General features: G+C 43.5%; 2 protein-coding genes across 3 annotated transcripts; one reads left to right on the forward strand and one right to left on the reverse strand.

Moving 5' to 3' along the window:
- Positions 1-1,036: 1,036 nt before the first annotated feature.
- On the reverse strand, positions 1,037-5,183 carry LOC123059614 (uncharacterized). Its single transcript, XM_044482141.1, has 6 exons — positions 5,058-5,183; positions 4,227-4,291; positions 3,817-3,925; positions 3,431-3,489; positions 3,234-3,307; positions 1,037-2,979 (listed from the first exon to the last, which is right to left on the reverse strand). The coding sequence occupies exons 2-6, from the start codon at positions 4,277-4,279 to the stop codon at positions 2,942-2,944; spliced, it is 333 nt and encodes a 110-aa protein (XP_044338076.1). The 5' UTR covers positions 4,280-4,291; positions 5,058-5,183; the 3' UTR covers positions 1,037-2,941.
- Positions 5,184-17,428: 12,245 nt separating this feature from the next.
- LOC123063635 (villin-3) lies at positions 17,429-26,737 on the forward strand. 2 transcript variants are annotated; one of them, XM_044487510.1, is made up of 23 exons: positions 17,429-17,665; positions 19,254-19,375; positions 19,681-19,780; positions 20,099-20,167; positions 20,261-20,503; positions 20,618-20,795; positions 20,879-21,011; positions 21,143-21,305; positions 21,563-21,710; positions 21,811-21,911; positions 22,085-22,240; positions 22,633-22,701; positions 22,786-22,854; positions 22,955-23,092; positions 23,234-23,362; positions 24,150-24,297; positions 24,422-24,432; positions 24,516-24,656; positions 24,749-24,874; positions 24,966-25,031; positions 25,332-25,650; positions 25,737-25,969; positions 26,060-26,737. In XM_044487510.1, exons 1-23 carry the CDS (start codon positions 17,558-17,560, stop codon positions 26,171-26,173), a joined length of 3,084 nt encoding a protein of 1,027 aa, XP_044343445.1. In that variant the 5' UTR covers positions 17,429-17,557; the 3' UTR covers positions 26,174-26,737. The 2 variants fall into 2 exon arrangements, with proteins under 2 accessions (XP_044343445.1, XP_044343446.1); XM_044487511.1 differs by lacking the exon at positions 17,429-17,665 and adding an exon at positions 17,715-17,934.
- The last annotated feature ends 255 nt before the right edge of the window (positions 26,738-26,992 follow it).

Genomic DNA, 26,992 nt, shown 5'->3' on the forward strand with positions numbered 1-26,992 from the left:
TTGTTTCCGTGTGGCAAGCTCCTTCTGTTGCGTTGCTCATGGGTGTGGAGCCATGGTGACCGAGGAGTTTATTGTTCAGGCCAGGCTTTGCCTCAAAGCTGAGGGTGCGACAGACTTCTGATGCTATTCAAGATCTTGAAAGAAGGTTCTTTGAAGATAGGTACATGTCCAAATCAATGTGAGCTGATGCTAGACATACATTTTATTATTGTTTCACCTAGCTTCTGGTGTAGTAGCATCGACATGATTTGCAATGATGTTCTTGCTTATATGGATTTGACAGTTGCATGTTTGTTATTCATTCATGCTGCACAATACCCCAGTGTTACTTTAGAATGAAAGGAAGCCTGAGCTTTATTCAATTGTCTACATGGACAGGTATTGAGCACATTTTGGATGAATAGTTGGATGCCTGGATGCATCACAATTAGATATCCCTAAAAGTATTTTATTTGGTAGGACAAGGTAGTTCTCTAGATTATGCAAGTTCTCAAGAAATAAAAAAGATGTTGCAACCATTTATGCATGTACAAGCAACATGAAGCGTATATTGCCTGTCACCTATAATGGTTCAATGTTTCTGTAGAACCTTGAAGTTTGAGCATGATTGGTTCGAACGATGAATGGAAATTGACCACATTTACTTGCTGGTCTGAAACTCTGAACATCAGTAAGGATGTGCTGGAACGAGTGTTCTTCAATGTGTGTATCCCCCTTAACTCCTTCAGGTGTCTCCTCTGGTGGTCCGTATTACCTGCGTTGCCATTCTCACCCAACAATGATGATGATGTTGACAACAACACACTCAGTTGGAACTCCATCATGGAGATTGATATGTGAGCTAATGTCCCCATTGCCATGGAGCTTTCCTACATTGATATGCACTAGTGATTGGGGCGCGCCCTTGGCGCGCCGCTTGAGCGGAAGTTCTGCGGTGCCAGGTGAGATAGCGCCCCTTTCAGTTTACTGTTTAGGCCATGCTTGGCATATGTTCATGTAACGGTTTTTTACAACACAAAAAGCTGACAACGAGCAAAATGAATCTTAAAGAATAGCTATGCAAATTATAACAGATCCAAGAGAGCAAGAAAACCGCGGTTTATCTATGTATTCAGATCTGGTAGGACCTGCGGCAACTATAAAGAAAATTAGATTACAGCTGAGCTGTGTCGTTTTATAACTAATCTGAGCAAATCTGAAAGCTAGCACAATTAACCCCGGCCAAGTATGCAGGGCACGGCTGCCCCTAAATTCGCAGCCATCGGCCAGACCTTGCCTGAACCGGCTGCTTCGCTCCACCTTCACTCCGAGTAGTCGCTGCAGCCGGCAAGCGTGGCTCCTCCTCCGCCACCACAAGCGCCCAACCCTCTCTCCAAGGCCACCACCCCCTGCTTCCTCCTCACACTCTAGGGTGTGAGTCGGGAGCTCCTCTCCCACAACAATGCACACCCTGACTAATCTGTACATAACAAAATAATAGTCCATAGCAATGCACACAATCTATGTGTAAATCATCAAGTTTACATCATCATCGTGAACCCGCTTAGTCTTCAGCACGCGCCAAATAGTCATCACAATTCTTGCAGGCATAATGATGAGCAAAGACAGAAAGGAGCCCAAACAGACAAAGAACCCTGCGACAATTAGCTGCAGCATTGATCACAATCAAACATCTCCCCGTTATTGCAGAACATGCTACATCTAGAGTTACTAAACCGAATCATTTAGCTCTTTTTTGAATATGGTAATCGAATTCATCCTTTTCAAGAAAAGTTCAAAGGAATTGTCTAATACATTATTTTTGTTAATTTATTAAGTACTGCCAAAATCATACCACTTGTATCTATAGGGCAGCCCCAGTGCATGTAGCTCCCGCTTGCGCAGGGTCTGGGGAAGGGTCCGACCACTTTGTACCACTTGTATCTATCCTTATCTTAAAAGGGATATGAATTTAATCATATTCATTTCAGTTAAAAAATGTGGTGATAACATGGTTCCAGAAATATTACAGTAACTTATGCATATTTGATTTGTCTCCAGCAATGCGGCAAACTATTCCAAATAATTTAAAATGGCCAAACATTTGAAATAATTAGTATGACCCTAAAATTACAAAAAAAATCTTATATATAGGGTACAATGAAGGGAGCATATTTGCAAGTATGAAGTATCTGAATGGTGAATTGTCACATCACTCGACTTCTGCAATATTATCACATAGTTGAAAAGAGGTGTAAACTCATACATTGAACTAATTCTGCGTGTAATTGGAAATCTGACTAAAAGTTGTTTTCATCTACAGCCACTACAAAGCAACAATGATTAGGAGCAGTTAAAAAGAAATGCAAATCCACATGCTGGTAATGATATCCTTTAAAAGTTTCCATAAAAATCATGAACGGATTACCTCATTGATTTTATTTATTTGCTTCGACTTTCTGACTTACTGTTGGTAATGATATCTTTTAAAGGTTTCCATAAAAATACATAAACAGAGTACCTCACTGGTTTTAATTATTTGGTTCGACTTTCTGAGTTACTATTTCCACCCATTTGTATCGTCTTGCACAAGTCGTTTGATGAGCTTATAGAGGATCAGTGCATCCTTATTTTCTTACTTACAAAATGCAGGTAATGATATGATTATCTTTAGGTTCTATGATAATTTTTATATATTCCGACTAAAACGATGATGCCGGTGTTCTTTCTAAACCACAATACACTTTATTTCTCATGATCCTCCAAATTTGGCAGGACGCAAAAACAGCAAAGTTCTAACCAACACTAATAATGAAACAACGTCACGACATGAAAGAGAAGTGCAAAAAACTAAGTACTATGTCCTGAAATCCAAACGAACAGAAATCTATACCTCCGGGAATGTTGTTGTTCTCCTTGATATACTTGTCCCAGTCCAGCGACTCGTCCTTCTCCAGTTTTTTCACAACACCGTTCGCCTTCCGTTGAGGTGATGCCTTCCTTTTCCATTGAGGTAAAGCTTATGAAATGTTAGATGGTCCAATTCAGTTGATATTGACAAACTACGGCACGTTAATTCCATATAAGAAAATGGTATTGACTGTAGGAACCAAATTGCAGTACCAAACTCTCACATAGATTCGAGATCATTAGATGAGACAAATCACAAGAACGGAAATTTATAAATCAACATCAAACAAATTTTGTAGCAACAGAGCCTACACCAGTATATCTTGAAAACAAAAGCAAATCACCTCGAGCCTTTTTCTTATAGGTACGTGCAGACCCATCACTCCTCCTTGTCTTCTTCTTAATTTTATAGCAGACCCTGCTCACCAAATAGAGGCCACACCTTTGATTTCAGTATCTTATCAAATTATTGCGAAGGACTAATGATCTATAGCAGCTACAGAACCATTTTATTAATCAACCTATAGAAGTACACGGTTACCTGATTTGTCCCTTGAGATCATCGGCGAGGGACGGTGACAACAAGGTCTTCAAGGACGCCTAAATATATTAACACTGCAGCAGTTCAGTTTCTGTAAGTGGAACAATGAAAAATCTTATTGTGTATGCCTAATTAATCTAGTCGCAATATGTAACCAGAAGTCTTTATCCACACAAAACAGGGAGGCACACTTTCTTTGGGTCCAATTTTCACAAAATGTTCTTAGTAATTATAGAATGCCACCAATTTAACTGAAGTAAAACTAAGCATGTATGTGCTCTGACTATCATAAGTGCTAGTAAAATCAGTAACTAACTACATATACCAAAGTGTACAATGCTCCAGGTTTGCTAGGGAGACAGGCACAATGGACAGAGGACATGCACCTGAAACATGTTGGGAGTTTGCTTCGGTCTCCCTCTCAACCCAGAAACATATTCAGCAAACCTCTGTGGCTCCTCCATGTTAAGCTTTCCACCTATATTTGACAAACACCTAAAACGATGGAATTAACATCAGAGATAAACCATAAGTTCTAGGCAAAGAAAAGAGAACTATGAATAAGACAGTGTTGTCAAATTCAGTTTGATAGCTCACATAACCTTTAAAATCATCAGAGTATCAGAATATGGCTACCTTCAAGAAACTGGAAGCAAAGAATTATACTCTTGAATATGACAACACAACAGAATTCAGGAAATTTTAGCCTATCGAATGCATCACTCACGTTACTGGGTTTAAACATATAATTATCCAGATTAACTATTACATATCTTGAGAAACACATTAGCCTTACATTCTCCCCAAAGAACACTTCTGGCTGTACAGGCTATGTACAATCAAATCCATCGATAAGCTAACCTGCACGACAGAAAGAGAATCTGCATAAACATCCAGTCCTAGAACTGACAAAATCTACACACAAACAAATTAGCAACAACCGCTCAATTTCATATCCTGCGATAAATGAAACACGAATGAGAAATGCAGAACAGCCTCCTAAATGCTGCAAATCCAAAATCCAATCAGATGTCTGATCGACGCAGGCAGAGTGGAACCATTGAACCAAGCAACCAAATCAGAGCCTCGATCGGACCCAACAGCGAGCAAGAAATGAACCTAGGGTGTCACAGCCTGACCCTTGATTCTGTGTTGTCGTTCTTTATCTCTACAGTTGAATCCAAATTACTACTATGACATGATAACGTATACTTGATCTAATGGAGGGTGTCAGAGCTTTTTTTGCGAATGAACTATATGAGCTTTCTGTAGAACATCACAAAAAATAGTGCAGCAGAAGAGATAACAATTCTTGCGAACAATATGAGCTTTCCGTAGAACACCACAAAAAATAGTACAACATAAGAAATAACAATTCTTGCGAACAATACTCAAAATCTTAACACATCAATCGATACAAGAATGCAACAGAACATGGCTGTATAGAAATTTGAATTAATTAATTACGAGAAAATAAAGGAGGAAACAAGATGGGACGGAGTGAACGGGATGGTAGAGGATGGAGTCCTTCGCTGTCTTGTAGTAGAGGAGGCTACTGGAGATTGGGCGTCTCCTCATCGCTCCTTGTCTGAGAAGAATAAAATAGGCAAAGGTGTGTGAATCTCACCTTGATCCCTCACCAAGCCACTCCCTCTGCATGTCTGACACTCGTCATCGCCGAGCCAGCGAGCCTTGCCGTCCCTCGACCAAACCGCTCCCTCTGTCTGTCCCGCGCTCGCGCCCAACCGCCGACCCCGCCTACATCAGCCCCTCCCCGACCCTTCCGCCTGTAGCCGCGGCGCCCGCCTCGCCCCTGTCGCCGCCATGGGAGCTGGTTTGCCGTGGTAACGAGGAAGGGAGATTGGAGGCGCGGCTGTGTTGACGAGGGAGAGATGAGGGAGGGATGTGGCGGCTGTCTGACGAGGGAGGGAGGGAAGGAGGAAGAAGTGCATGGGCTGTGGGATTTGGGGGGCTAGGGTTTGTGGGTGGAGGTGTTTTTTCATCCCTTTTTTCTCCTGCAGAAACGGTACCTACTGGTTGCACATATGGAAATTGTGTTTAATGTCATGGAGATTGTGTTTGTATTGCACATATGGAAAACGAATCTACTGGTTGTATTTCTCTCTGCCTTCTTCCAACGATGTTTTTGTTCTATTCTTTTTTTGAGAGAGAGAAATGTTTTTGTTCTATTCTGGTTGGAGCAAAGGACTATACCAAGTGAAATGATATGCAAATTTCTGGATTATATTGCTTCACCAATGTTGTGCACATGGTAACCTTTCAAAGTTTCATAAAGCTCTCATCCAAATATTTGTAAGACTTGTAGTGGAGAACACTCTTCTACGTTATTTCTTAAATAAACATAAGCGGTGCATTCTCTGTCTAGATCAAAGTCAGCACATCAAATATTGAGTACTATGATTTGATGTGTAAAATTGATTTTTTTTATTCCATGGCAACGCACGGGCATTAAGCTAGTGCAACCAATCTGCCATATTTTACGCGAAAAGGGAACTAATCTGCCATATTTTCTTCTTTTTGAATGCAAAAGTATACCATATTTTCGGTTACAACTGAGTGCGTACGTGCCCTATATACCAGGACGACTGGACGGATCGTGTGCTTTAGTTTACGGCCAGCCACCACAAAGCATCCAGTCCACGGTTGAGAATTAGTCAATCATGGACGGCGCCGGCGGCGAACGGCGGTGGGCCGACCTCCCCGGCGACCTCCTCGCGGCCGTGCACCTCAGAGCCGCCTCCGCTTACGACCGCGCGCGCTTCGCCGCAGTCTGCACACCGTGGCGCGCCGCCGCGACCAGGCACCGGCCGCTGCCCGCGCTGCCGCTGCTGCTCCTGTCCACGGGCGACGGGAGGCGCGACCGGGAGGCGCGGGCGTACAGCCCGGAGGACGGCAGGGTGCTGCGCGTGCCGCTGCCGTGGTTCCCATGGGGCAACCGTCTCGTCGGGTCCTTCGACGGCGGCTGGATCGCCACCGCGTCCGGCTCCGAACGGCTCCTCGTCGTGAACCTCTTCACCGGCGCTCGGGCGCTCTCCGCGAGACAGAGTGCCGTCGTGTGCGCGTGCCCGAGATCCGAGTGCGGTGAGCCATACGATCAGCGGGTCACCACCGACCAGATCTCCGTCCGGAAAATCGTCTTCTCAGAGGACCCGTCCACCGGCGGCTGCATCCTCGCCGCGATGACATCCTGGTGCAAGATTGCGCTGTGCAGGGTCGGCTGCCCGGACAGCGGGTGGACTACGCGAGGGTGCGGCACGAATAGGTATAGCTGTCTCGTGGACATTGCTTTCTGCAACGGCGTGCTCTATGGATTTAGGTTCCATGAATTGCTCAGGTTTGATATAGGCGTGAACGAAGACGGCGCACCAGTGACCACCTTAGTTCATCGCCTAGACATCAATATGAGCACCTTGCGCATGTCATATGTGAGTTGCGACATCAACTACATCTTTGAACTTTGCGGCAAGCTGGCAATAGCAGTGCGAGTCTGGTCTCGAGACGGCAGCCACAGAGCTCATTTTTACAGGGTTTTTGAGCTTATGGACGATGGCAGAACACCGTCGTCACACAAGTTTAGATGGGCAGAGGTGATGAGCTTGGGCGATCAAGCCTTCTTCCTGGGGCCATCTTGTTGCAAGGCGGTGCATGTGTCAACCGCGAACAGACGCGGCGGGGTGGAGGGAAACCGCATCTACTACTCCCAGAAACACTCATCTCTCCACGATACTATGGAGTGCTTGGCGAGGTTGGACGTCGGCAGTTGCACCGTGTTGTCTTGGGAAAGTGAAAGCGTGCATCACTTGGAGAGGATAATATCACAGGGATACTTTTACCGCAAGGAGGATGGAGTTAATGGTTATAATAGTTCTGTGTAGCTTCTGCCTCCAGACTTTTAATTCCTATACGATCCATCAAGTATGTACTGCATGTTTATCATGTCTATCTAGTATTCATATTCTTTTCATAAATGGTGTTGCTAAATCTCAGTTGAAGTCTCAGTCGACGAGATTAACCATGCAAATTGATTAATCTATGTTTGTAGTTGGTGTATAGTGTTGTTCAAAAACATACTGGGCTGAGGTTGGAAGCGGGCACGGTGTCCGCTATGTGGGTTTTTTAACTTGCTTTCCTGTCTGGGCTGTGGCCTCTGGCTTGCAGTCCTTTCCATTTTTCTCTTTTTAGTTTTTCTATTTTCTCTTTGGTCTTCCATGTAAATAGTTGTATTTTCTTTATATTTTTTTTCTATCTTACGGTGGAATCTTAAGGACGCAGCACACTATGTGTGTACACGTGTACTTGTCTAGCTTTTTCCATGTTCTAAAGAAAAATCTGCCTTTTTCCTTTTTTATCCTTTTTCATTTTAGTGTATTTATTGTTTTTATTTTGTTCTATTCGGTTGCTTTTATTTTTATTTCTATTTCTGTTCTTATTTTTGTCTTGCTTCTTTGGAGATACATCTAAAATTTTGTAGCACATAATTTTGTCACACACACATGAAACGAGCGTGCCTCTCCCCCACTTCCTGGCGCTGTCCACATCAACATGTGGCGAGCGCTCCAACAAGCGGAGGAAAGGGAGACGCCACCACCAAGCATCCCATCATGGAGAGTTGCCTCGTCATGGCTGGCGCTACTCCTGGATGCCTCTTTCGTGCAGGGGCATCGCGGGATGTGGTGATGGGCATGCAGTGGTTGCCTCTGCTGTCACCCACGGAGCCGGCAAGAAGGCATGTCGCCATGGATCTAGCCATGATGCCGACAACGGACCTTGTGGCAGCACATGGAGTTTTCTAATACATATAAGCCATTGGTTGGCACTTGGCGGACGATGCATGGCCACCGGAGCATCCCCTCGAGATTTCAGCGATGTCGGTGACCTTCCTCCCTCGTCTATACGGGTTTGCAACTGTTGCAATCATGACAAGTGAAGGAGATAGCACATAATGAATTCGATTGGGTGGTGCATATCGAGTACCCAATCTTGAGCTCCGAGGTGAAAGCCCTAGGCCTGACCTACATGGCAATGGCAGCGTTTTTGGCAGCGTTAGCCTGGTGAAGGCATTGCTTTTATAGGGTTCAAGCTTATGGACGATGGCAGAACACCGTCGTCGCACATGTTTAGATGGGCAGAGGTGATGAGCTTGGGCGACCAAGCCTTGTTCCTGGGACCATCTTGTTGCAAGGCGGTGCATGTGTCAACCGCGAACAAACGCGGCGGGGTGGAGGGAAACCGCATCTACTACTCCCAGAAACACTCATCTCTCCGCGACACTATGCAGTGCTTAGCAAGGTTGGACATCGGCAGTTGCACCATGTTGTCTTGGGAAGGCGAAGGCATGCATCACATGGAGAGGATAATATCACAGGGATACTTTTACCGCAAGGAGGATGGCATTAATGATTCTAATAGTTCTGTGTGGCTTCTCCCTCCAGACTTTTAATTTCTATAATCCATCAAGTATGTACTTCGTGTTTATCATGTTTATCTTATGTAGAAGAAGTATTCACATTATTTTGACAGATTTGTCATTCAAGGAGCTATCACTACAAGTATGTATATGTGTCTTTTATTTTTTCGAAGACATAAAAGCCGGAAAGGAACTATTATCAATAAACTCATAGGTTTTCTCGAAATGCATACATTCATGCGAACATGTGTAGTATTTGATGATCTGATGGTTAAATTTTGTGACTAGTTAAGTTCATTAGCTCAATGACCATGTAAGTGTGATTTTAAGCATGTGTCATTGCTAGTAATGTGAATAGTTTGACAATTTTGATGACGGTATATCTTTGTGGGGCTAGATATATATGGGACTCAAATAAATGAAAACAAAATCTGATTACCAAACACTGAACTTTAGTTTATCACACACCAGTTTGGGCACCGAGGATTCTGATGATGAGTGGCGGGAGGACGAACCGAGAAAAGGCTAAGCAATATTAGTACAGAAATATCACCATTTAAGTTCGTCGTAATTTTACAATCAAATTTGCTAATTCTCATCTAGTAGAATTAACAAAGTCTCATCTAACTCCTACACACTACTTAATTAACTATATAAACCAAAAAAGGAAAAAAAATCTCTACCAATCTCCATGCAAAATCCAATGGTGTAGGAGTTAGATGAGACATAGTGACGGTATCCCGGCTAAGGGACCTCTCATCATGACGGTGGACCCCTTGTCGATTTCGTCCTGGGCCACTTTGCTGAAGATTTCAGAAGGCTTGATGTGCAAGACAAGAAGCTGAGATTATGCAGGGCTCTACCTCCTCATATGTAGCCGGTTAGAATCCATGTACCCTAGGACCCCCGGTATGCTATATAAACCGAGGGGCCAGGCTCGTAAATTGACAAGTTACAATATCTCGATACTTTATACTCTAGATACACTCATATGCAATAAAACACAAGCAGGACGTATGGTATTATCCTATCTGGAGAGCCTGAACCCATTCCCTTAGTTTACACAAAATATTAGGTGCAATTTTCAATGACATAATATCAACTAAAATGTTTTTTTGTTCACTATCAAAGGAGTGGCCGAATACCATTTGAGCAGTAGAATTATGTGCAACTATGAAAAAAGGAAATCTTTTTTTTTGGGGGGGGGGGGAGACCATCATGGGTAGCTTTACTAAACTCAAAAATAGTTACATCGTTCACCAGTTGGCTAACTAGGAACTTAGGAGGTTCGTTAGTCCAACTGTCATCACATTTATTACAAAAACTAAACTTTGCTAGCTCATGAGCAACTGAATTTGCTTCACGAAAACAATGAGAGAAGATGACCTTTCCTATCGATATAGACAAATCTATGCACTCGGCGAAGATCGCTGCAGCTGCATCCCACCATTGATCTTGTCCTCGACAGCAATTGATGACGTTCAACGAGTCCGACTCCGCTTCTACTCTGTTGAAACCCAAGGAGTTCGCCAGAAATAATCCATCTCGCAATGCCATTGCTTCAATAGTCACAACATCTGCTGCCAATGATATAAATTTACAAAACCCTGCAATGAAATTTCCTCTATCATCTCGTAGCACACCTGCAATAGAGCATGCCCCCTCATCCGCATGGAATGAAGCATCAACATTAAGTTTTATGAACCTTGGCTCCGGTCTCTTCCACCTATGCTCCACCAGTGTTCCTTTCTGCATCACAGAATTTGTATAGTTTTTCACTATTGCCAGAATAGAGATGTGCCACCTGAAGTTAGGAGGAACAGAATCATGATGAGTGTGTCGTCGATGCAGCCACCAGAGATACCAGCATCCGGTCGCAATCACCTCCTTTTCCTTCAAGTTTGGCATCATTAGCAAAGGTTGGTCTGACTCCAGCAACAGAAGTTCCAGAATCGCCGACCCCGATCTATCCACTTGTACAGCGAAGTCAATATGCTCTGATAGACCCAGCCCGGCCAATAGGCCCTTTGCTAAGCCGCATTGGAACAGCATATGACGCAAATCTTCCACCACCACCCCCCTCCCCTGTGACACACTGGGCATGCACCATCGACAGGTATATGTCTATTAGCGGGAATGGATTTCACTGGGATGATTCCTCTCAATGCCCGCCAACAGAAGATTTGAATTTTCCGTGGCACTTGAAGCTCACATAGCTTCTTCCAAATCGTTGCTTGCATGTTACTAGTTGACGATGAATTTCGAAGATATTGACCTCTATACTTATGCGACGATTGTTCATGATATGCACTCTTAACCGTGGATCTCCCGTGCTTTGTCCTTGCTGAATTTCTAAATGGTAAATTTCCAGCCTTATCAGATCGTTTGTACACGGAAAATAATATTTGCTTAATTACGGGCCATGTTAGTGTGAATTTTCACTTAAATAAGGCATGCAAAATACCACTCTCAAATAATGTTCTGTGGTGAAACGTTGACAACCACGAATAAGTACGTGATTACAATATGTTGTAGAAACTACGTATACTAACAACAATAGGAGCGCCTGTAGGAGCAACTGGAAATGACAGACGATCATTAGCTTAAGACGGTAATAAGATGGAGGGTTATAGATACAAAAAGTTGTCTGCTGAACAATGTACCATGTACCTTTGTTAGGAAAAATAACACATACCTGTAATGAACAAACCCTGTGTGCATAATTCAAAATTTCCGATTGTAAAATATTGTCAGACAGACATCATTGTGATATTTTCGGAATTCAAATACAACCATCTATGCATAGTACATATGTAATAAGCAACGATCGATCAACTAATATATGTATATTTACAATAATTGGGGCGGAGGACGACCCACTCGTTGTGGCAGCGGCTGTCGCGGGTGGCCAAGCAGAAGGTTCTTATTATCCTTGGTGAAGTCGCAGGTGAGCTGTTGATTCATGTTGCCAAACGGTCCAGGGTGGATTGTGTGGGAGATCGCCGGCAGTGCAGAACACGGCACCTCCTTCGACTGAGCGACAGCGACAATGCAGAAGGCGCACACGGCAACCAAGATGGTGAGCACGACCAAGAGTAGCCGGGTGGCATAGCGGCGCGGTTACTTGAAGTAGTCGGAGTTGCTAGGTAGGTTGAAAATTTCTCGGGGAAGGAAAGACCGTCGGCAATCAAGGGAGCCGAAGGCATCATCGATGGGCCGCGGAGTTTGGGAAGGAAACTCTCCTGGTCCGAGTAATGCTACACCTACATAAAACACATTGTTCTAAAAAACATAAAACACATACGTAATGTAATGTAAACAGCAACGTGGTGGGCTAGGATTGGAGAGAGGGGGAGGAGGAGGCCCACCCCCATTAAAATCAGGTGGGAGAGGATTTAGTTTAGGCAGGTTATGTAATCTTTCGTACCTTTTTACGTAGATGTAGCATTATTCCCCCAATAATCCTACACCTACAAAACAAGTTACGAAAGGCTACATAATTTTCCTTCCACAATTCTCTTCGGCCCTCTGATTTTAAGTGGGGTGGGCTCCTCCCCCCCCCCCCCCCCCCCCCCATTAATTACGTAAAAGTTTAGCTCATTCAGCATTGCTCTTATTTCCCTTGGTCCTCACTTCATCTAATACGCTTCCGTCAGATGGGCTTGCAACACAGAACGGCCCACGTAGTCCAATCAAGCACAATACTCCAAAAGAAAACTAGCATAATTGTCTCAAAGAAAAACTACCATAATAGTTGCCCTTCGGATATTAGACTCATGTAGTGGCGACGGTAGCGCTTAAATATAATTCTACGCTCATCCAAATCCAATGGTCAGCGACAGCCAAAAATAATAATCAAACGGCTCCAGATGCTAGTTGCATGAGAGAACAGGGATTAGGGGCAGTTTTACGGTCCTAAATATAACTTTGTGCAGCTGGATATGTGTGTGGGACTCTAAACAAAAAAACAAAATATGGTTAATAATGTCGAACATTAGTTTATCGCACACAGTTTGGGCACCTAGGATTCTGATGATGAATGGCGGGAGGACGAACTAAAAAAAGCTAAATAACATTAGTTTAGAAATATCACCACCTAAGTTCTTGTATTTAAAAAATATATACAAATATACTAAGCTGACCCGTTAACAATGGTTATTATTTTCCTGCAAAAAAATGAAGGGATTTTTCAAGGGAAATAACCAATGTTTTTTATTCAGAAGTAGAAATCATACTCCCTCCGATCGGAAAAAAGTGTCGTAAATAACATTAGTTCAAAGCGACATTTTTTTTTGGATAGGAGGAAGTAGTATCATATTTTTTTTTGAGTTGAAGGAAGTAGTATCATTTTGGCGGAGTTGGCTCAACTCCTAGAGCTTATGGGCCAATATGCATGCCCAGTTTTCACTCGCTCGTTGCAGTAGCGAAGGCCCATTCCAACTGTACTCCCACCCCGTTTATCTTTACTGGGCCGCCCAGTATAGTATATTTGTTTTCTCTTTGCATACTAAATTTGCGTCTTCTTTTTTTTTGGCAGAAAGGATCCTAAATTTGTTAATTCTCGCCTCGCCTGGAGTTGTCAATTCTCATTCATGATGCCTGATGACTCGATGCATGGTCCTATGGCGCTGGTTTCCAAATAGTCAGTAGGTTTGATTATTTGGATCGAGTACGAGCAGGAGTACGAGGGGGCACCCAGCCAACCAAGCAAAGAGCCGGCTGTCAAAATTTCTTTCTTTTTTTTTTGAGGGAAGGCTGTCAAAATTTCGGGTGGGCAAGTTTTGGCACCAACCGGACATACATACGTACACACTACCCAGCGCAGCAGCTGCTCGTATCCACAGGTTCAAGTGTTCAATGCGGCACGACAAGGAACGGCAGCATTTTTTTATAAAAATGAAAAACATTTTTTTTCGGGGAAAGTTTTCTTTTTCTTTTGACCAGGGATGGACATGGCCGCACGTTGGTTCGATCCAACATCCATTTTTCCTAGTCCAGCACCACCTTTCGGCTCCGTCCGTCCCGCACCATTTTTCCTCTGCCTCTCCCTTTTTGATTGAATGAATTGATGGACCAAACAGCTCAGCTCACCACGACGGTGCGGTGCCACTCCATCCAGCTCATCTATCTCTTTTTTGCTTTCCTTGGCAATCACAAGCCTAGCCAGCCAGCCGATCCAACCCACATCATATATATCAATCAAAAGCAAACCGACCAATTAATCAAGCCTTGTTTGTCTCAAAAAAGAAATTTAATTAATCAAGCCTTGTGGCATGTCTTCCGTAACTTTGGCTACTCCTCGGTTAGCTGGCTGCCCACCGCCCGGATGTCGAGCGGTGGCCAAGGGAGCTGCGTTAGCTCGCCACCGCACAAGCGGGCACACCATGACGACGAGGCCGGGAGCTCCGCCATTCGCCAGCCGGTGGAATGGCACCGCGTGCAGGCACGGGAGCGCGGCGACAGGCCGGCAGGTGTGGAGGGACCTCGACCGCCTCCATGAGATCCTCTGGCCGACCACCAAGCGCCTCCGCGAGGCGAAGGAGGCGGTCTCCACCGAAGAAGAAGGGGCCACCCTGCGGCTAGAGGCGGGCAAGGAAGAGTACGACTTCGCCTTCGCCCTCTCACCTCCGCGATAGAGTTTCACCTCCATGTTAACAAGGATGAGTAGTTACATTAGGTTTTAAATCTAGTATGCTTCAAGTTTGTGATGAACTATGTTTAAATTGCGAAGAAGTATGGTGGCCAGAACCATTATATTTAAATTATGCAATATGCTTTACAAGATATGTTCTGTCGTGCCGCACGCGATAGCGCAAAATCGATTTACAGTATCTCGTAAATGAACTTTGTACTACCGCGGTTTAGCAAATCTGCTAGAGATGTTCTAAGCAACATCCTTTCATTGTGTCCCCTTTCTCTCTTCTATGAATAATGGAAAGGGCAACAAGGGGTTAGGGCATCTCCAACGGCGACCCCAAATCGGACACCGGATACGTTCGCGGACCGTCAAACAGTGATACAGGAGCAGACCATCCAACCCTGCCCCGCAAACGTCCGTCTCTTTTTTCTAAAACCCGCAAGCTCGAAATAATGGCATATCAAATCGTAGTTGAGCTAAACATGCTCAAATGCATCAGTAATTCTAATTTAAATATTACAACCCAACAGAGTTTTCAAACCAGAGTAGTTCAAACTTGAATTCAACTAGCACATATGTACTAGTTGTCTCCTTAAATCGTCAACAGATGTTCAATCAAATCTTACTTTAGATCATCTACAGCCAGATGCCTCAAACCATCCCTCATGCGCCCGCGAACGCGCCCGGTCAATGACCAGATAGGAGAGAAGGAAAAACGTGACCCAACCGGACCCCTCATATCATCCCTATACACCCGGACTGTCCATGAACCCTCATATCCATCTCAAATATGGGGAGGATATGAGGGCTCGCAGACGCGCCGAGGCGTTCCTCCACATAGGACGCGGCCCCACCGAACTACATTTTCTCTTTATTTATCCATTCTTTTATTCTCTCTCTTCATCTTCACTAATCACGTGCAATTTGATCAGACATATGAGAAAAAAAATGAGGAATGTGGCTGCGCAGACGGATAAATAGGGGCTCAAAATGGAGGCGTTTAAGGGGTCATATTTGCTATGTCCGGCTGTAGATGCTCTTAGTAGCTCGATGCCGAATTTGTTGATGCATTTGAACAAACTCATCAAACATGGCCAGATTATGCTCTGAAAGTTCAATAGGATCAACCATGTTCTCAAATTCAAGAGTTGCGACAACATCATCACCCTCATGTTCCACGGTCATTTTGTGCATGATCATACAATATGTCATCATCCCCATGTTGGCAAAAATTGTCAGCAAATAAAGCATCAGGGCAAAGTAGTCGTCCATCAGCGTCGGATGGTAGCGTGCCTTCCTCCGGTTGAGCACTCGACGGCCCTTGATCGACCCATTGAAATTGAGAACATGTTTTTTCGCACGCCCCGCGTCTGCAAGGAGCGCCTGCATCATCGTTGTCTCATTCGCCTGATCCTCCTCGTCGGATGACTCAATGAAGTGTTTGTATATGTACTCCATATTCAAATCCATTGCTTCAAAGAATAAGGGACAAAAAAATTAGCACATGCATTTCACCAAACACTTTTGTCGGGCATTGTGAGTATCGTAGAGGCGGATGGTACCTGCGCGGTGGACGGAGGAGAGGTGTGGTCCGGCAGTGGAGGAAAAGCAGTGTGGGAGCTGGGTGTTGCGATGGAGGTCGCCAAGCTCTGGGACGGGTTTGGCAGGCGGCTTGGGAGGTGTAGCGGCGACGTCAGCGAGAGAGAAAACAGATGCAAAAAAGAGCGAAAGATGAAGACGTGGGGCCCGGGAGGGGTTTTGGGTGGGCCGAGGGTGTCGGAGTCCTAGTGTCTGTAGTTCGGACTCCCTCAAAGCCCCATAGTTTAATTTCGGTTTGCGGGAAAAAGGTCGTCCAGACGGGCCAGCAGACGGATACAGGGCCACGCGGAATAGTAAAACACGTCCGGACCATGTGTTTCGAGCAGTTGCGGGCGGCTTGAAGGTCCGCTTTGGAGATGCCCTTATATATCTCTTCAAGGTGTTAGCTCTACAATGTAATTATAAACCCACCTATCATGGGTAATCCTTACATGAATGAAAAACGTCGCTGAAGATTTCATAGCGCATTTGAAATATTTGTTTATGAAATAATAATAGCAGAGACAATGGATCAAGTTGAAACTGATCCAATTTAACACCACTCCTATGCTGAAGGAAGGCGGCTGTGAATGGTGTTTTTTTGCTTTTCATTATTTTGATGGATAGATACCGCTACAAAATTTTCAATGGTTACCAAATAAGGTTAGACTAGATTTCACGCCATTAACACATAGTTGCGGAATTGATGCCCACTCAATGCCGCGTCCAAGTGTTCAGTCGTCAGGAGCCCAACCGTCCTTCATGTGTGAGCAATGTTGTCCATAAATTTTGACACCAGCGGTCGTGCTAACTTTAAATTGCTTCCTTGGTCTTACTAACTGTACAACAACGAACCGCAAAAGCACTAGTTGTCGGCGTGGTTTGGCTCCATACTAGCCACGCGTGTAATGGATGGCCGCATACTTGCCGATGCACGTCGATGGTTATAGTGTTTCCGCGCCATGCCAACGGCATCGTCGTGCGGATAGCACCACACATCGGCCGGCAATCGCAATCGTTGTTCTCACGCCGGACCAACCGTCTCTGACGCTATGTCACGCGAACGGGTGTCTGGGGGGGCACGCTAACTAACATGGTAGCACGTGCCGCCGGAAGGCGGATCCGAACAATTTTAACCAAATTGGTGAAGCCTTTTTGTGTTATGAGAAATATACCTTCTCCCCTCACTTCCAAAATTCCAACAACCCCTTTTCTTTCACTTTGGCAAAAGCCCTTTTCCACCAACTCCTCCTTCTATTCCACATTCCACACACTCACACGCCGCGGCCGTCTGATTCCATTATTTGTTTTCTTCCTAAAACCACATTACAGCGCAGAGCCCCAGACAATTCCAACCCCAACCCCCTGTCCTCGTCGTCCTCCCCCGTCCTCCTCCGTAGTGGCGAGCACGCCTCCGCCTCGCCTCGCCTCACCTCGCCCCCAGTAACTCGCCACCCCCTCCCCCTCCCCCGCCCATGGGCGGATGATTGACGGGCCCGAGCCCGACCGACCAAGCGCAACCGCCAGCGGCGGTCAGCGACAGCAACCGCAGCTCCGCACCACGATTCGACCACGACCGGCCCCTCCCCAGGTGCGTGCGTGCGACCAAATCCGAGCCTCCCGCGAGCTCATCCCCCCTCTCTCTTTTTTTTTTTTTTATATACTCGGGCCGGAATGGGGTGGGAGATTTGTTTTGTTTAGCGCCGGGTGCGGGGTGGGGCTTGTTCAGCCAGCTCGCCTGCTCGATCTCTCGCCGCGCCGGCCGTTGCGGGTGTGGGGTGCGGGTGCTGTTTGCTGCTGCTGCGCTGCCGGCCGATCTGGGCCGCCATGGCCGCCGCCGCGCCTGGGTCCGCCAGTAAGGTATGTACGCGTCTGTCTGTCCGCGTGTACGGGCGGCGATCCCCTCCCGTGATTTGCCGTGTCAACGAGGTCGGGGTCCGGCCTGATCTGCCACCACCGACCCGCTCTGAATCTCTCCCCCCTCTCTGCTAGTCCACCGCCGCCTCCTCGCCGTTGCTGTCCCCTCTTCCTCGTCGCGGCGCCGCGTTCCTGCTCTGCTGCCCGCAATGGCCTAGGCTGTACTCTGTTAAACCCCATCGGCCTGGATCCATCTCTCGATCCGCAGTTTCCGGGTCCAGATCCGCCGCCCCTGTTCCTCTGCCTTGCAGATTCCGCTCATTAACCGCCACTCCTCACATGGTTTGCCCGTCAGGAACTCAGGACCGCGCCCGGAGCAGAGATGGTTCTGTCAGGAGGATTCTGTGCTCAGGAGCTTCTACAGGATCCTCGTGGCTGCCTTTTGTATTTACTATACTGAGCTTGACGTGGATGGATTGCTTGTCAGATCCTAGGATGCCATGCCTGGTAGTGACTTGAATTTTGCCTTGGAGTTGGTGCAAACGGCGACAGATTGCTTCGTTTGACTTTTCTTCGCTGCGTTGATGAAATTCGGCATCTGGAATGGGCATACTTTCTGGCTTCAGCACAAGGATATCCACAGCCTGGCGGGGCGACAATTAGGCGGATTGAAGCAGCTTCATTGAACACCGGAGATGCGTTCACATCTTGTCTGTGTTACAGACACATTGCAAAGGATGCCCACTTCTGTCCGGAATAATTCAGTGAATTTTAGCAATTGGATATGAGCATCTCTTAGTGTATGCTTGAAGTCGGTTGACATTGGATCTTATTGTACAGTACCTACACGATCTCAGGAGATGTAGCTTGTTGTTGGAGCTGCAATGCATTGGAGCTGACCTGAAGCTTAGCAATTGCCAACTCTTGTTGTTGGAGCTACAATGTATTGGAGCTGGCCTGATGTTTAGCAATTGCCAAACATTCCAAGGATGTTCTTCTTGTCTGCTGCCCGCTTGCCCCTATTATCTCAAGCTTTTGGTGTTGTGTTTCTCTTGGTTAACTGTTTGAGTAGGAAACAATCGTATGCTTTTCTATTCATCTGTTGTTTGACTCATCTGTGTTTTTACTAGCTATCACTAAAGTAGTGATCTAAATGCTCTTATATTTCTTTAAAGAAGGATTAATATATATATATATAAATGTAGTTTACACTCTTATGGATATTCTTCTTCCAGATTTTTATAAATGGGCTTGCCCTGAGCTGCAAATCTTGTGTTGTTGCAAATGGAATTTCAACCAAGTTTATGAATTTCTGTTTTCAGCACACCTTCTCTTCGCTCTTGAAGCAAAAGCCAGGAAGGACTAGTCCGCCGAGATCCAGGGGTACTATGGCGATTTCAATGAGGGATGTAGATCCTGCCTTTCAAGGGGCTGGTCAAAAAGAGTATCCTTCAGTTGCCTATTTCGCTACCGGCTTACATTGTCATTTTCACTTATCTTTACCATATTGTTCTATCCTACGAATGTTATATATCTCCATCTATCATTACTGTCATGCACAATAGTTTTAAATTACCGATGCATACCCAGTAGGGAATGTTTAGTACACATAGGTCAGCTTCATGTTTGATGAATGGAAGTCTGCGAGAAAACATTGCACTGGAAGTACGTGAATATGTTAGGTCAACATTGTGTTGAAATTGCTTACATATAGGTTGTCCCTGCATAGTTATTCTTAACAACCCTCAGTGGACTGGAAATATGGCGGATTGAGAAGTTGCAAGCCGTTCCTGTTCCCAGAGAATCACATGGAAATTTTTTTGCAGGAGATTCCTACATAATACTAAAGGTACTACCACTCCTTCTCAAATTATAGGCGTGCCCAAGTCCATGATTAGTTCTGTTGTGCAGAGCTGTTTGATGTCAGCAATTCAACTGGTCTCATCCCTTCATTTTTATAAACTTGTAACCTTACTAAATATCGATTTATCCTGCATCTTTTCTTGCCATAATGATGTTATCCTTTATACTTGAAGGAATTATTTCCCTTTTATTTTTATTTATTTCTGCATATTATCTATGCAACATAATAATGTTGATGCTAATGTCATCACCGTAATAATGTTGATTAAGACTAATAATTATTTTGTCATTGTCACTGGAACAGACAACTGCCCGTAAAAATGGTTCTTTTCAGCATGATATCCATTATTGGCTTGGTAAAGATACCAGTCAGGTATGCTATTACATTTTAAGCTTTCATCCTTTTTGTCGATACCCTAGCTAATGAAATAGCAAACTTATTTGTTGCATTTTAATTAATGAACAGGATGAATCTGGTACAGCTGCAATCAAGACTGTGGAATTGGATGTTGCTCTTGGCGGACGTGGTGTTCAATACCGTGAAGTACAGGGAAATGAGACTGAGAAATTTCTTTCCTACTTTAAACCCTGTATTATACCAGAGGAAGGTGGAATTGCATCTGGTTTCAGGCACACTGAAATCAATGAACGGGAGCATGTAACACGATTATTTGTCTGCAGAGGAAAGCATACAGTCCATGTCAAAGAGGTGGATACTTTTTTCTGTGTTCCCTGTAGTTTTTTTCTGAATGTATTTGTCACTCTGTTCTTTCATGGTGATGACTACCAAATATGTATGTCACATTGCGCTTTTCCTCAACAGGTTCCTTTTGCAAGATCATCACTCAACCATGATGACATATTTATTTTAGATACAAAGTCCAAGATATTCCAATTCAATGGATCGAATTCTAGTATTCAAGAGAGGGCTAAAGCCCTTGAGGTTGTGCAATATCTCAAAGACACCAACCATGAAGGAAAATGTGATGTAGCTGCAGTTGGTAAGTTCACTCTTCAGAAAACACTTCTTAAATGGACAAAGTAATTTTCTTCTTCCAGGATTATAATTTACTCTTTCAAACAGAGGATGGAAAGTTGATGGCAGACGCTGATGCTGGTGAATTCTGGGGTCTCTTTGGGGGATTTGCTCCCCTTCCCCGAAAGACCTTTTCTGAGCCTAATGGAAAAGATACTGCTTTCCCTCCAAAGCTGCTCTGGTAATATATCACTGGAAATAAATCCCAGAAATTTCATTTCTAATACCCAATGCACTCTCTTCTAAACATGTGGTTCTGTTGTGTATCTGTTTTCCCTTCTGATACAATATTCCATTCTTTGATATTTTCAGGGTCAACAAGGGCCAAACAGTTTCTGTGGATTATGAAGTTCTAACAAAAGCGCTGCTAGATTCAACAAAATGCTACATTCTAGATTGCGGATCTGAAATTTATGTCTGGATGGGTAGAGAAACAGCGCTTGAAGATCGGAAACAAGCAGGATTGGCAGCTGAGGTAAGATTTTCTCCTTTCTGCTTCTGAACAGGACGAATTTGATGGTTGCTGATAATTTACAAGCTCAAATTAATGTCATGCCATACATTATTCAGAAATTCTGGTTCATAGCCATATTAATTGGTTACCACAACTTAAGAAAAGATAGACATGCCATCACTATGCTGATGTACCAAACATTTTGTTTCTGGAACTGTGGCGGCGTATTGCTTTGGTTAGGCCCATTTTTCCATGATGGTGTATTGTCACTTCTGTAGGAATTACTTCGTGAAGGAGATCGACCAAAATCTCACATTATTCGTCTCATGGAAGGATTTGAGACGGTTATATTCCGATCAAAGTTTAATAAATGGCCCAAGAAAGCTGAGGCAGTTGTGTCAGATGAGAGCAGAGGAAAAGTTGCAGGTTAGCATTGATGGTTATTTTTGTTATTAGTCACGGTTATTATTGTTTATTTTCCTTTATCACTATTAAAACTTGTTGACACATCAATTTCCTTTTGTAGCCCTTCTTAAACGCCAAGGATTTAATGTTAAGGCTGTAGCAAAATCTGCTCCTGTGAAGGAAGAGCCTCTACCTCAGATTGACTGCACAGGGAACTTGCAGGTCAGTTGAATTTCCTTTTTTGCTAATGGTTTTGTGACCAGACCTAAAACAGTTATTGCTGTCGCATTCTTGTTTGTTGAAATGTTGTGAGAAAAACACTTGTACCATGGAACAAGATTGTTGCTAAAATTCCATTTCGACATACATAATCTGAAGTTGAGTAAGTCTTACAGGTTTGGCGCGTAAATGACAGTGAAAAGACTTTTCTTTCATTCTCTGAGCAATGCAAATTCTACAGTGGAGATTGCTATATCTTCCAATATAGCTACCCTGGTGATGATGGGGAGGAATGTCTTATTGGTACTTGGTTTGGAAAAAAGAGTATTGAGGTAATCTTTAACATTTACTTTCTTTTGTAGTAGCATGTTAGCATGTTCCTGAAACAGTAATGCTTAACAGTCATCCAAATGTACTGGATAGATGACTGATTAAGAGGAATCAGTGAATATTGAGTTATCTTGCCTCCCGGGTTTGTTTTCTCTTTGTACAGTAGAGTATAATCTACTAGATTTATGACAGCAATCACTGTCCTTTGCGAATTTGGAATTTTCGCCATGCTGTGCAAACCACTACTGTATCAACGATGCCTTCGTGCTATTTTAAGTGCAAATGTATTTAGCATTCTTTTGTATTGAGAATATGGGGGTGCCACATTTGTATTCTCAAGCTCTCAAGCTGGTGAATAATTATCTAAACACATGTTTTGTTTTGGTGAGGACAGGAGGAGAGGGCTGCAGCCACTTCACTTGCTAATAAGATGGTTGAGTCTCTAAAATTCCAGGCAGTTCTGGTAAATAAAAATCAGCTTTGTTTGAGACTCAAATATCCGTAAAATCTTGCTTGACTCTCAATCTCAATAATCTGGTTATCACAGGTTCGCCTTTATGAAGGAAAGGAGCCCATTGAGTTTTTCCCAATATTTCAGAATCTGGTTATATTCAAGGTCAGCCTTCACTAATTTGTTTGGTTAAGCTTCACTGTCCTACTTTTGTCAAGACACCTTTCTGCTGCAGACCTTTACATTTTTTTTTTGGAAAAACCAGGGTGGTGCTAGTACTGGGTATAAGAAGTTTGTCTCAGAAAATGGCATTCAGGATGATACATATTCAGAAAATGGGGTTGCACTTTTCCGGGTTCAAGGTTCAGGACCAGATAATATGCAAGCAATTCAAGTTGATGCGGTACTTTCTGTTTCGGTCTATCTTCACTGCACAGGGCATTATGTTTATGCTATGACCACTTCTTTTTGTAACTAATGCTATGACCACTTCTTTTAGCCCGTATTCGTACATGTTTAACTATGATATGGCTTTTCTTACCAGGTGGCACCATCCCTGAACTCTTCGTACTGTTACATACTGCATGATGGAGATACGGTATTTACATGGATTGGGAACCTAAGCTCGTCAATGGACCAAGAGCTCGCTGAGAGGCAACTAGATGTGATCAAGGTATGACTTATGGGAAATGCCCTTCAATATAATCATTTCATGCAAATGCATTTGATCGTTCATGTAGCTGTTGCCACATCAACTTGATCGACTTATATTCAATATGACAGTTTTTTGTTTGTCAACCGTACATAACTTAAGTGTTCATGATCATCAGTGCGATTAAACATTTTTTAAAATAATATGGATACTATAGTCACTAAAATCCATCATGTCATGTTAAAATTATTCATATTTTCTTGTTTCTTTGGTACATGACTATCTTGTACTCCCAGCGTATTAGATTTGTCAAAAGTCAAACTTTGTAAAGTTTGAACAAATTGATATTAAAAAATATCAACGTCTACAATACCAAATAAATATAATATGAAAAATATGTTTCATAATGGATATAATTATATATATTTTGTATTGTGAATGTTAATAATATTTTGTGTAAACTTGGTCAAACTTTGGAGTTTGAATTCAGACAAACCTAATATGCAGCGTAAAAAGAACGGAGTGAGTACAGTGTGATTTACATATTCATGAAACATAAATTATGTTTCCTGATTTTGCTGGTGCTTTTTCCACAATTTTCATGTAGTTATTGCAGTAAATATTCGCCATCTGACATGTGCTTCCTAGTCATATCTGGCCAACTTCAGTATCACCTTAAATGCATGTTGTTGTGGTAATGTATGTTTGTACTTTATGCTAGCATGGTTTCAGTTCTGATTGCTCTACACTATCAATATACCAAAACTTCGATTATTCCCATCCTTCTCATCCAATATATTATGTGCAGCCAAATCTCCAATCCAGAATGCTCAAGGAAGGATCAGAATATGATCAGTTCTGGAAGATACTTGGAATAAAATCCGAGTACTCCAGCCAGAAGATTGCAAGAGATCCAGAAAGTGACGCTCATTTATTTTGTTGTACTTTTTTGAAAGGTAAGAAAGTGTTTATAAAATTTCTCGCATCCATTTGTCTTCATTATCATTCAGTATGTAATGTGCTTATCTGTGTTTTCCTTTTGAATTGGTATTCTCTGTGGCGTACATTGGGCTAATGAAGGGGTGCTTAAGGTGAGCAATTCTAAAGTTCATATGTACTTTGACTAAAATAAGATAATGTGATGAAATTTAATGGCAGTCGCCTGATATTGCAGGTTAGAGAGATATTCAACTTCACACAAGATGATATGATGACAGAGGACATATTTATTTTGGACTGTCATTCATGTGTATTTATATGGGTTGGACAAAATGTGGACACAAAAATACGTGCACAAGCTTTGAGCATTGGAGAGGTACGTTATAATTTCATGGTTTTCTGTGTGGAGAAAGCAAATTTCCTTTTTTTTAGTTTATGTTGGATTCATAAAACTTACTTCTCTGCCAGAAATTTCTAGAACTTGACATTCCAATGGAAAACTTATCACGAGAAACACCACTTTATGTCATCAATGAAGGAAGTGAGCCCCAATTTTTCACCAGGTTCTTCACTTGGGATTCTGCAAAAACAGCCGTAAGCCTTTTCCTTGTAGGTTTGTGTGTTTTCTCTTCCATGTAACTTCAGGAGCTAACCTCATTGTGTTTTGTCTTATAAATCGTCTCAGATGCATGGCAACTCATTTGAAAGGAGGCTGTCTATATTGAAGGATGGAATAAAACCAAGAAGAGATGTAAGATTCTGTACCTTCTGATTTTTTTAACCTCCTAAAGTGTCTCTCAACCTGGTAAGTTAGATGGTTGTGAACAAAGGCTAGCTTGACTGCATCTGCATGTCCAGCATAGCTATTGTATATTTCTCCAGTTATTGCAGCATTCCCCATCACGTTTAATGGACACTTTGTATTGTGTATAAACATACTAGGTGACTGATTGGCCTTATCAGGTGGCAAATGCATGCATTTTCATCAGCTCAATAGCCAAATATTTTTTTCTCTTAGAGTAAGGTTAACTCTTGGTTATATAATTTGCAGAAACCTAAAAGAAGAACAACAACATCATCGCACACTGGAAGATCAAGTGTGCCTGATAAATCTCAGCGGAGAAGTACGTCTTTCAGCCCCGATCGTGTGAGAGTTAGAGGAAGGTCACCGGCATTCAATGCATTGGCTGCAACCTTTGAGAATTCAAATGCCCGAAATCTATCAACCCCTCCACCAGTTGCAAGAAAATCATTTTCGAAGTCTTCCTCCCCTGATCCTGTAAAGCCACCCCAGAGAGCTGCCTCGATCGCCGCAATGTCTGCTTCTTTCGAGCGGCCTAGACAAACTCTGATACCAAAGTCAATTAAAGGTACGCTAACATCCTCAGCTAGTAGTAGATACATTTCTGCGTCGCAAGCACAATTCTCTTACCTGCTATGTTTTTTTGATGTCAAGTGAGTCCTGAGGTAAAGAAACCACAATCTGAAGCAAGCAAACCTAAGCCAGAGGAAGACGCCAAAGAAAGTACCCCTGCTGTGAAGGATGGGCAAACTGTGACTCCGACAATACAGGAAGATGTAAAGGAGGATCAGCCCGAAGACGAGGAAGGGCTTCCTACATATCCGTATGATCGCTTGAGGACATCTTCAAGCAATCCTGTCACAGACATTGATAGTACCAGGCGTGAGGTACGCTGCTGCTGCTCTTCTGACTGAATCATCTAATCCTCATCCAAACCTAACAGTCTAACACTAGTACACTGGCACATTGCACTGCAGACGTATCTATCTTCGGCAGAGTTCAGGGAGAAGTTTGGCATGACAAAGGAGGCTTTTGCAAAGCTACCAAAGTGGAAGCAGAATAGGCTCAAGATCGCACTCCAGCTCTTTTAAAGTCTTCTGCTGTCAAATATGCAGCAGTTAATGTCTGCTTGGTGAAAGTAAGGACGGCGAGATTGTTTTTCAAAGGCAAATCTCAAACACGAAGATCTCTCTCGCACATGTCGTAATGTTAAGAAGAGACATCGGTAAGTGTAAGCCTATCTGGGTCAAGGGGACCCTTGGTAGGCGTCGGAGGGGCTGGAGCAGTGAGTTTTGAGCTGCCCATGCCCTGGAATTGTGTGTTGTCCACTGACGAATTCTCCATGTCGTGTGTCGGGTCACTGCATTGGTGGTCCAGTCACACACCCTAATTCTTTCCTTTCCAAGGTCACCGGTTTGGTTGTGAGCTTGCAATGCTTTTTCATCGCCCTCTTTGAAACCTCACCATTTGTTTCATTCTTTCATGCTGTGTATGGTTTCCTGACACAAATAATTATGTTACATATATGGTGTAAGAAGTTAGGTGATGGGATGAACGCCCCTTATGTTGGAAAATCCAGGCGATGTACGGGAGACGGGCGTCTTGCCCTTGGAATTTGATCTTTTAAGTGGTAATTAGTTATTCATGCGTGCAAATTTTGTCTTTATGATTCCTGCGTGCAAATTTTTTTATCAGATTCTGTGGTTTATACTGTAAGACGTGGACAGCGGCAAAAAATATATTACTCCATCTGATCGATATTACTTCCATACTAAATAAAGTTGTATTAAAGCAGTGGCAAATCATATTAAGGGAATATTAATAAGAAAAAATAGTCCCAGACAAGCTGAGCGCCGTCCTGGGGGGCTCCTATACGGCCCATACCGCGCTGCGAACGAAGCCAGCTGGGT

Source organism: Triticum aestivum, chromosome 3A (assembly GCF_018294505.1).
Source record: "Triticum aestivum cultivar Chinese Spring chromosome 3A, IWGSC CS RefSeq v2.1, whole genome shotgun sequence".
Lineage (NCBI taxonomy): Eukaryota > Viridiplantae > Streptophyta > Magnoliopsida > Poales > Poaceae > Triticum > Triticum aestivum.